The following is a 10,627-nucleotide window of genomic DNA, read 5'->3' on the forward strand; positions in this document are numbered from 1 at the left end:
CCTTCCCTTCCCTTCCCTTCCCTTCCCTTCCCTTCCCTTCCTTCTTTCTTTGGAAACTAATACACAGAATACTGTGTTATATGTATGGTACTTCTTGTTTCTGCCTCAGCCATCCCTGAGGTGGTTTTCCTGTTTTCTCCAGTCCCCAGCTGTGGAAAGGTTGAAAACCACTGATGTAAAGGACTGTTTGCAGAGATACTCAATTCCTTGTAATTAAAGCTAGCATAACCTCAGTATTAAGTGTCTGTGTATGGTATTGTTCTCATACCAGTAATGATATAAACCCACTTTGGACCAGGGGAATATACTCTGGTAAGTCATAATGCTTCAACATAACTGATGGATATAGAAGCCGTACCAGTGGGAGTTAATAAGAGGGATGCTGCTGGTGTACTGCTAGGTACAATTGTTCTAGATGTGTTCTAAGTTTGCTGCATTTAAACATTTAAATTGATACCATCATTGCTCAAATACAAACAGTTGAATAAGCAAGTATTACCCATATAAAAGCAAAGTCCTCACTGGCCCAGTTCATGCAACCAACAAAACCATAATTTAGATTCTCAGGAACAAGCCATCCATACCATACCTTGGGTTCATGCACTACTTCTGCCCTTCCCTCAAATACATACTTCACTTTGGATAAGCTAGTAGTCTCTGTTGTGGATAGCTAATTCTATTTCTAGTTGGTTAAAATAATCAGGATCAAACCCTGGACCCATGCTTATTTGGGATATAAACTAATTTTGTCCATTCAGAAATTCCTGTTTATATTATTGGGAGAAATGCACTGAAAGTAGCAAGAACAATTACCTTGTTTCATTTGGGAAATTAAAATGTTTGTCTTCTTGATTTAGGCAATGCTGGATGTTGCAGCAAACCAAGGCTGGTTGGTCACTGCTCTAAATATAACCAGTCTGGTACAGATGCTGGTTCAAGGGCGATGGATCCACAACTCCTCTTTACTTACCTTACCTAATGTGGAATTCCACCATCTTCACCTTTTCAGGTATGTACGCATATCTATTCTCATGTGGAGAAAACTGCTATCCAGTACAAATTGTGTAGCACCTGACAACAGATTCTTGCTGTCATTTCTTGCCTTTATTGTTTAAGAAATCAAATAACATAGGAGGTCTAATCTTCTAGTGGTTGGCATTACATGATTTGTGGTTCATAACTTTGAGTGCTCATCAAGTTCATACAGGAATGTGTGTTGTAACCTCAGACATTTCAATGACATTTGTAGATGCGGGGGGGGGGGGATCATAACATTTTCCGAGTAGCAATTTCTAATTAATAGGATCTGATTGATACAACTTACCTGACATAATGAATGAACACACATGCCCCCTGCCATACCGTAAATTCATCTGACTTGTGAGCCAGAACCACCACATCTAACTGTGCCTTTTTTATGACCAAACAGAGATTTTTTTAATATGAGTTAATACTGAACATCATATTGGTACTGATTATAAAATCCATCCATACAATTGGGCATGTTTGTGTCAGTACAGGATGGGCCATTCTATTTTAAGTATCTGGCTGAAATTCCAGTGCATGTCTATCTTCTTAAAATGATAACTGAAAATTACAGAGCAGTACTATAACTACAGGTGGCAACTTCAGCTAACTTTAATCCTTCATGTTATATGAATGTCTTAAAATGTTTTTAAAAAGAAAGGGGTTCAGAAAAGCTGAAAAGGCCCTCCATGTATGTTGTAAATGGGCATTAAAGCAGCAAATGTTCAGTATAAGCAAGTGTAAAGTGATGCATTAGTAAGGCAAAGACTCCTAACCGTACATACAGGCCAGTGGGATCTGAGATAGTGATCACTAAGCAGATAAGGAAATCTGAAGTTTTGATAGACAAGAGAGCTCAATGAAAACATGCAACAGCTGTGGAACCAGCAAACTTTCGGGATCATTCAAACAGCAATAGAAAATCAAACTGCCAATATCATAATATCTTTATGAAAATCAGTGCACACTTACAGGACTGTAAAATTTTGGCCATCAAGCTTCAGAAAGGAAATTGAAAAGATACAAAGAAATGCAGCCAAAATTATCATGGGGCTGAAGCAGGTTCCCTATAAGGAAAGGTAACAACATTTGGGCCTGGAAAAAAGATGAGTAAGAATGAACTTGGTACAAATCTGTAATATTATGTATGATGTGGAGAATCATGCTGAGTGGCAGAAGCACTGGGACAGATAAAAAGTACTGTTTCATATAACCTATAGCCAAATTGCAGTGGTGTAGTGATGGCGACCAACTTTGATGCCTTGGTCTTAAACACATGCATAGAGGACAAGGTTGTCAATGGAGTACCAGTCATATTGGCTGCATACTACCTCCATTATCAAAGGCAGTATGCTTGGTACCATTTTCTGGAAAACATATGCAGGAGACTGCTGGTGCATCCGTGACCTGCTTCCACACCTTCTTCATAGGCACCAGGTTGGCCACAATGGGAACAGAATGTTGGACTAGATTGTCCCTTAATCTGATCTAGGAGAGCTCTTCTTATGATTGTTTATTCATATTTCCAAATAATGTGTTGATTATATCCATATAAGTATTTGGACTTTAGACTGGAATGTTAATTAAAGTAAACAGACTACCACAGTCTTCTTATTTGAGAATACATATGGACATTTAAAAGATATTGTCATACTAATTTTAAATTACAAACTAAAATCTGCAGTGGTACTCTACATGGTGACCAAATTTTACTCCTTATTAAACCAGTTGAAAGCAAGCATGTAAACTGCTTAATGAACTTTGGCCTTGAACTGCATTACAAATAGTCTCCCAATTATCCTGTTTTTTAAGTGATGGAGCTTGCAGTATTGCAGGTTTAATAGCAGTCTTCCATTTCAGTTTCATTAAACCAAAAGGTTATAGATGTGCACTTTTGAAACACTAAACGTGGGTTTTGCATGTAATCTTTTCAATTTTTCATCTCTGTTTTTACTCCCTGAACTTCAAATCATAATTGGACATATATTTATTGTTTTCCCAGGAAATGGAACCAAGGGAAAGGAAAGGGTGTTTGTCAAGGATCCATTGAATGTCTTCCTGAACTGATAGCTGCATGTGATGGAAAAGAGAACATTTTTGCTTCCATTGTAAAAAGTGACTTACAAACCACATATATTAAACAGGTAACACTTTTCTGCCATGTTTCAATTTCAGTGTGATTGGAAAAGTGAAGAACAAATCTCTATACAGCAATATCAAAAATACTTCAGCATGTGGGGGAAAAGCAGTTTTTAACTTTCACAGTATAAATTCCCCACCCCACCCCACCCCTACCTATCCCATCACATACATAATTCAGAATTAGCATTTCAGTGCTATAGAGCCCAAACATTTGCTTAAAGCCAGGCATACTTGGTTCAGACAAGTTCAACTCCCTGTGAGTGGATTGGCTTCTCCCATGACAACTTTCAGTAGTTGTATGCATGATTTCTGGTCATCTTGTGTTAGATTTGTCTGTGAAGGCTTTTAGTTAAAGTCCAAGCACATGTCCAGTTGAATTTTATAATGTTTGATTCTGGTGCTTATTCCATGCTCCTTTCTCTTTTCTTCAATATACAGAGTGACATGTGTTTGGCTTAACATGAAGGTTCTGTGTCCTATGCATATTAATGTACATTGCTTTTCACATAGCACGAACAAATAATTTAAGAACTGTCATCAAAGAAACTGTGCTTGTAATAGATAGAGCATTCTGTGTCATTTTAGGGCTGATGCAAGTGAACTGGGGGAGGGCCATTTTTAAAATTTATTTATTTGTTTGTTTGTTTGTTTATTTATTTTGCAAATGGTGCTGTTCAGTTTGGTCCATGGGAGCCCTGATACATGAATGGTATACCACAGAAGTGAGTTTTAAAAGACTTCACTGGGATGTGTCTATATGTTTATGTACATGGTGCCTGCATATGTTGTGTGTGTTCTTCTGTGTGTGTATCTATACTGTTAATATGAAATGCATATCATTAAGAGGTTGTATGCAGAAATAAAATATTCAAATGAATTTGGGATTGCTACACATGTATATCTAATATCCAACAAGACTACAAACAAACACACCCTGGGGTTTGTTTGAATTGACCTTTAAGTAGAAAGAATCTAGTATCTCTGCTCATTTTTATTTTTATTTCTCAATAGAGAAGAGGAAAAGAAAATACTTTTTAAATTTATTTTACTCTATAGATCATTGTAAGATAAAGCATTAAGAATGCCAAGTAAAATTGCAGGTGCATCTGCTAAAAAATTGTCAAGCTTTTAGTCATACTCTTGGTAACTTACCTAGAGTGCCTTTTGGCTCTTTAATTGAAGATCATCTAAAACTTGATTTCCAAACAAAAGGTAACTTTTAATATATATGGCTGGCATCTGTATTTATATATAAAATAGCAGAATTGTGGTTAAAGATGCATTTAAAGCTAAACAAAATAATCTTTAACAGCAGATTTCAAACAAAATACATGTTGACTTCAGCCCAAGTTGTAGATGTGTTGAAAGATTAGAACATTGTTATAATTAGTTCAGGGAAAACTCAGAAGTAAACTAACTTAATTTATTTGCATAAATTGCCATTCTGTTATCTTTAAAACTGAATGCAAATTGGCTCCGTCTGATACGATGATGGTTATTTGGCTCAAAAGTGCTTCAATTTGCGTAGCAATCTGGTGTCATCTCTGCAGTGAGACGATCTCAGGTAACATACAAATCCTGAATTATTCCAGAAATTAGTATGTTTAAAGCATCAATTTAAGTGCTAATTGCAGTAGTAATGAGAAAAAGCAGTACTACTGTGAGATTTACATCTACTTCCCCATCAGTATGCTTGGAACGGCGGCTGACTGGCAGAGGATTTGGCTGCTAATTAAATAATTGTATGCATGGTAGTGTTCACGTCTGATTCAATAGATGAAGATTAATCCTCAGATAAATATTGTTGGCTGGTATTGAAATGTCTTAGCAGTTTCTTCAAAAATAGCTTTTGTGTATGTGGTACGTCCCTATCTTTCATGTGTCTGTTTATTATGTCAATAACATAAACTGTGCTTACACTACACATCTAGATGCATGTAAATGTACATAAAATACATTAGGCTTCAATAATAAGATAAAACTGTGCAATTAGTTTTCAATGGCCACACTTCCCGTGCACAGAAAACCCATGAATGTGCTTTAAATATGTTGTCATTTTGCTATATGTGTGTACCTGCCACATTATTTTAAAAGAGAAACTATCACAGAAATATGTTGCAGAGATTAATTGGGCTTAATTTTTCATCCACCTCTTTCTAAACTTGCCACTAAACCAATTTAATTAAAATCCAGTGAAAGTGTGAATCGCCTGTTAAAATGCACAGACTCTCCCTGGGCATGGTCAGCTCTCACAACAAGCATAGCATTCTGCTGCAGAAGACTGGAATAGGATTCACTGCCCGCTTGTTCCTGTTCCTCCGCCTTCCCACCCCCACCCCTGCCTAGTTGTCTAGGCAGGCAAGCAGTGTGAGGGGATGTTGGTGAGGATGGAGCCATTTGTGTATTGCGTAAGGACGTGACAGATGTTCACACACCTCCCATTCCCTTTTTAATATCCCATGTGAGCAAGGGTGGAGAGCAGAACTCTGTTGGTATCCTGTTTGTGCGGGAACTGCACAACCAGTGCAAGAGGATCCTGCCCACTGTTCTTTGCACAGTTTTTAAGATCCAGTAATTTTACATAGGTTGCATTTTTAAGAAGATGAAGATCCTAAAGAATGTCTATTTTTTAAATGCATCTAGCACTTGCAGGAGGTTTGTTAACTGATTAAAGCCTGTCACTAGCCAAGAATCAAGCCAAGCTGGATTTAGTCTAGAAGGACTGAGGTTCCTGCCTTCCCATTTATTTAAAGGGAAGAGTTAATTTGTTTAATTTGATGCTGTGGAAGAGGCCATTATTGACATTTGTCATGAATACAAAAGTTTAATATAGAAAGATGGATGGTCTAAATGCTAATGGAAATACATATATAAATAGGGCACGGATATACAATGTTCTTGTCTGTGTGTGATCTCACATGTTGCAGGAATATGTGCGTGTGTGTGTGTGTAACCAGCAAACATGCAGTAGTGCATAATCTCGAATCTTAACACTCACTGTGGAGAGGGAGCCCAGTGCTGGCACACTGCAGTCTGCTCAGCCAGCCAGCCGATTCTGAGGAGGAGGTGGAGGGGACGGGGGACTTGGCAGTTTCAAGGTTCCTGAGTGAAGATCCTCAGGCAGAGCATGGCAACCAGCCTGCCTGGGGAAAGGAGGGAGGCATTTCCAAACTGAGGGGTGGGGGAAGAGATAGAGAGTCAGCTCCTCGACCCTGTCAGGAGACCACAAGCGAAGCGAGCAGACCGATTACCAAGAGTCCTGTGCTGCCACCATCCAGTCCTCAAGCAGCAGGAGCCACCCTGAAAGTGGAGCAAGAAGCTCTTCTGAAACAGAGGGAAAGAAGGAAAGCATCAAGTTGGATTTAAGTTTTTATATGGACAGATGCTTCTCCCACATCTCAAGGAGAACACTACTTTAATTAATACTGCTTCAGAACCTATTAAGCTTTGTTAACAGGACTCTGCTTCTTTTATTTTTTTATTTAATTTTTAATTTTTATTTTTTTAAACATTTCTATGCCACCCCCATCGCAACAAAGCCTCGGGGCGGCTCACAAAAAATAAATCTAAAGTTCTAAAGTTTATCTGAGTCTGCAGGAGAGGGAAAGACCTGCCCACAATAGTCATTATCCAATGAAATAATTCCTTAACATGCTCTGAAAAGCATATTAACAGTTAAAAAAATAATTGCTTTAAAAATGATTCCATAAGAGCATGCATTGGAAGAAACACAGTGTCTGTCTTGTCCACCCCCAAGGGTAAGGCACAGTCTCTTGTACTACCTACAAAAGAGATTTATCCAGCTTTACTTTTGAAGTCCCTCATCAGACCCTAAGACACTGGACTGGGGCATTTTGCTATTGGACCCAGCATCTTTTCTGTACCATAACAGCAGCTTGCCAGAATATGAGCATTAGCCCTGATGGTCTCTTCTTCTCCAAGTCCAGATCTGCCACTTTAGTCGAACTGCCTTTCTAAGGCTTTTACAGCCCCTCCTTCCCAAATTCTAAGAGATAAGAAGGGCCTTCCTACATTGAAGTTTTTCCATGCTCCCTCTTAGGGTTGACCTGAAGCCCCCTGAGCCAAGTAGTCTGGAGGAGCTGCCTGTGTTGAGTGATCTTTGGATTCTGGGTCCTCTGGGGATATGACCATTGATTCTTCCCCTCAAGATGTAGGTAACCCCTTCTCAGACTCTCAAGCATATGCCAGGTGCCCATCTTGCCCCAAAGAGTACAGACACCTAAAGGTGGCTTAGTCAGTTATCAGATGCAGAAGTGCTTGCCTATCATGGCTCTGCCTGAGACCCAAGATGGCAACAATTGCCTGCAGCTGTGTGCTGGTTGGAGGTCTGAAGCCTCGGGCTGAAAAGCCTTCAACTCTAATTACACAATTCTAAAAAAGTATCTGCACCCCAACTGCCAGACTCTTGCCTTGGATTTCCTTGATAACCTAGACTGGACTAATTCCATGCAGCTCCGCTTCCATGCAACCGCCAGTCAGACAGCTCCCTAGTGATGCTACTGTGGCTAATACAAAGAGCTGCAAAATATGCTTGCTTCTGCTGGACCTCAGAGAGTGGAGATGGGCTAACCAGCATTTCTCCAGAAGGTTTTGTGGCCTCGTGGGGAACATGCAGGGAAGAGTGTTAATTCAAATAGCTCCAGGTCATTTAGGGATTGAAAGGTCAATATGAGTGTGTCCCATTGGAAATGAAAACTAAGTAGCGCAGCTCTAGCTGATATCTATCTAACTATAGCTGATGCTATGTTCTGGACCATCAACAAGAAACAGAAGCCCCCATAGCACTGTTGGTGCTGTGTGAATTGCCCTTTGGGGCAGACTCCTTGGCATCTCAGCCACTCACCCAAACGGAATATTTTCCCATCAGCAGTGAGTACAGAAACAGAGGCTTTGTTGGGATTGCCTCAGCTACTTAACTTTGTGGAACCCATTAAAGAAAAAAAGAGTGAACCTGCACTGACAGAACTTCATTTCATGTTCTTGTTGGAGTGGAGAAACAGTTAAAAAGCAGACTTGGAAGGCTTTATGCCTTGCTCAGTTCAAAATATAGTTGGTTGACTATATGAGGAATTGTAGGGAAAACTAATCCTAAGGCACTCCTTAAAACTGCCAAAAAGTACAAAAGAAGTGATAGTTAGGCTATTAAAGATTCAGTCCACTTTGCTGCAATAAAGAACTTGTAAGTGTGAGTAACTTTACATAAGAATTTGAACTTTTGGATAATTATCTGAACTGATCCTCTGAACTCTCTGTGGTTTGCCCTATCATTAATTAGCACTTCAGTGACTCACTCATTATGGATTATGTTGGGAAGATTTAATTCAGAATGTAATTATAAGTAGTTTTAGTGGCTTATACAAGAATACTTTAATCAGTACGGGTAAGGTGATTTTTTTTTTAATTTGGACATAAAATAATCTTTGTAAACCATGTGTAGTACTCTTGGGGGATTTCATATTTACTTCATTTGTGTAGAAGCAGCCAAATAGGAAGCTAAGGAGTGAAGTGTTTATGGTAACAATTCTTTCCATTATATTAAAACAAACAGACCCATTGAATCTTAATGGAGAATTGAGGAAATCTTACCCCTAAGAATCAGAGAACCATATCTGTGGTTCACTGAAGGAAAGATTTAAAAATTATCCACTTCTACCATGTTTCCTTCCTTTCTCTCTTAACTACCATGACAGTTGTGATGTATTGTCAAAGTCCCAGCCCTACACACTCTACCACAGGAGACTCCAGTAAAATTTAATGATTACTACAACATTCCAATATCAGCAACATCAACAATATGTTGAACCGTACGTTCCAACATCAACATGATGGTCCATACCATATGAGAGATCCATCCAACTTGGTTTCTTCCACTGTGTTCTCTCTGGCTCAGGATACAAGAAAAAGGTCTTGGATGCTTCCTGAGGAAGCCCTTCCTAAGCATTCCCAGACAGGTGTTGAGGGAAGGGGATCCGAGCAACTCCCTGCTGCTCCTGAGGCAATGGACTGTAGCCCATCAAGGAGGCCCCTGTCCAAACAACATTTCTACCTTTCAGGGCAAGGCTTTAACATGACATCACTGCATGACATTGCTGCAAACCTTCATCTTCTGTAGATTCACAGAGGGGCTAGCAGCTTCTGTTCCTTTGTTCTCCAGCTTCTGTAACTTGACTTCCTCTTCCTTTCCTCTGCAAATACTAGCGGGGATAAGCTCAGAGTGATCCTGGCATTCCACAGACTGATTGGAGTTGAGCTCAAGGAAATTGTAAAGAGAAGGACTGAAAGAAAAGGCCTGCCTGCCAAAAGTACAAGGGCTGAAAGAGAGCACATGCTGAAAGAGAGCCAGTATAGTGTAGTGGTTAAGAGCGTGGGACTGGAACTCAGGCGATCTGGGTTCTAGTCCCCGCTCAGCCATGGAGCCAACTGGGTGATTTTGGGCCATTCACAGACTCTCAGCCCAACCTACCTCACAGGGTTGTTGTTGTGGGGATAAGATGGAGGAGGAGAATGATGTGAGCTGCCCTGAGCCCTTTGTAGGAAAAAGGCAGGATATAAATCAGAAAATAAATAAATAGGCAGGCAAGGAAGCAGTGAATGGGCCCAAGCTCCCTGCATGGTCCGGTCCTGCAACAAAAATGCACTAGCAGGTTCAACGGCTGAGTCTCATAAGTTTGCATGGTAGCATCAGGGAGAGCGAGGGGAGACACACACACACAGCAGAGTCCCTGTCAATTGAGAGTTGGCGGAAGATAGAGATTCAGTCTCCCCTGTCATTAGCTTCATGCCTGCATTCTGTACCTGAATAGGGCAAGCATATGCCCACCCGCCCCTTGAGATCAGCGGGAGAGGCCCTTCTCCAGGAACCCTCCGTGAAGGATATTAGGAGGGTAAGTACTTGGAGGAGGGCTTTCTCTGCAGTGGCGCCCAGTCTATGGAATGCGCTCCCCAGAGAGGTCCGCCTGGCGCCGTCGTTATTTGTTTTTCGGCGCCAAGCAAAGACTTTTTTATTTAAACGTCATTTTAATTGTTAATATTATTTATTGATTTTATATCTCTGGCCAGGTTGTCTCAAATTATATTGTTTTTGTATTATGATTATTTATTTATTGTTGTGAGCCGCCCCAAGGCTTCGGCGAATGGGGCAGCATAGAAGCTTCCTAAATAAATAAATAAAATGTCACACCAGTTGCCCTCTAGGCCTGGCAAGCAGGTTTCCTGCCTCTGGACACCAGCCCAGAATGCTGGAAAAATCTGTGTTTTGGCTTGGGTGGAAAGCCTCCTTGAGCCGAGGGTGAAGGGCAGGATTTGAGCACTCTTTTTTCATGTGTGTTTGCACTACTCCAGTCCAGAACACCTGAATGGGGCTTTCGTCCCACACCTATATAGCTTTATTTATGAATGAATGAATGAATGAATGAATGAATGAATGAATGAATGAATG

At 40.2% G+C, this 10,627-nt stretch overlaps 1 protein-coding gene across 2 annotated transcripts in view; it reads left to right on the plus strand.

Annotated features, from left to right (window-relative positions):
* The window catches only part of ASCC3 (activating signal cointegrator 1 complex subunit 3), a 258,311-nt gene that overhangs the window by 243,578 nt on the left and 4,106 nt on the right, over positions 1 to 10,627 (plus strand). For both annotated transcript variants that reach the window (XM_044427352.1, XM_044427362.1), the window contains exons 38-39: positions 858 to 1,009; positions 3,029 to 3,170. In XM_044427352.1, coding sequence (XP_044283287.1) covers positions 858 to 1,009; positions 3,029 to 3,170 — 294 coding nt within the window. The remainder of the gene's footprint in view (positions 1 to 857; positions 1,010 to 3,028; positions 3,171 to 10,627) is intronic.

This window comes from Varanus komodoensis, unplaced genomic scaffold (assembly GCF_004798865.1).
Source record: "Varanus komodoensis strain SLA01 unplaced genomic scaffold, ASM479886v1 scaffold1, whole genome shotgun sequence".
NCBI classification, from domain to species: domain Eukaryota; kingdom Metazoa; phylum Chordata; class Lepidosauria; order Squamata; family Varanidae; genus Varanus; species Varanus komodoensis.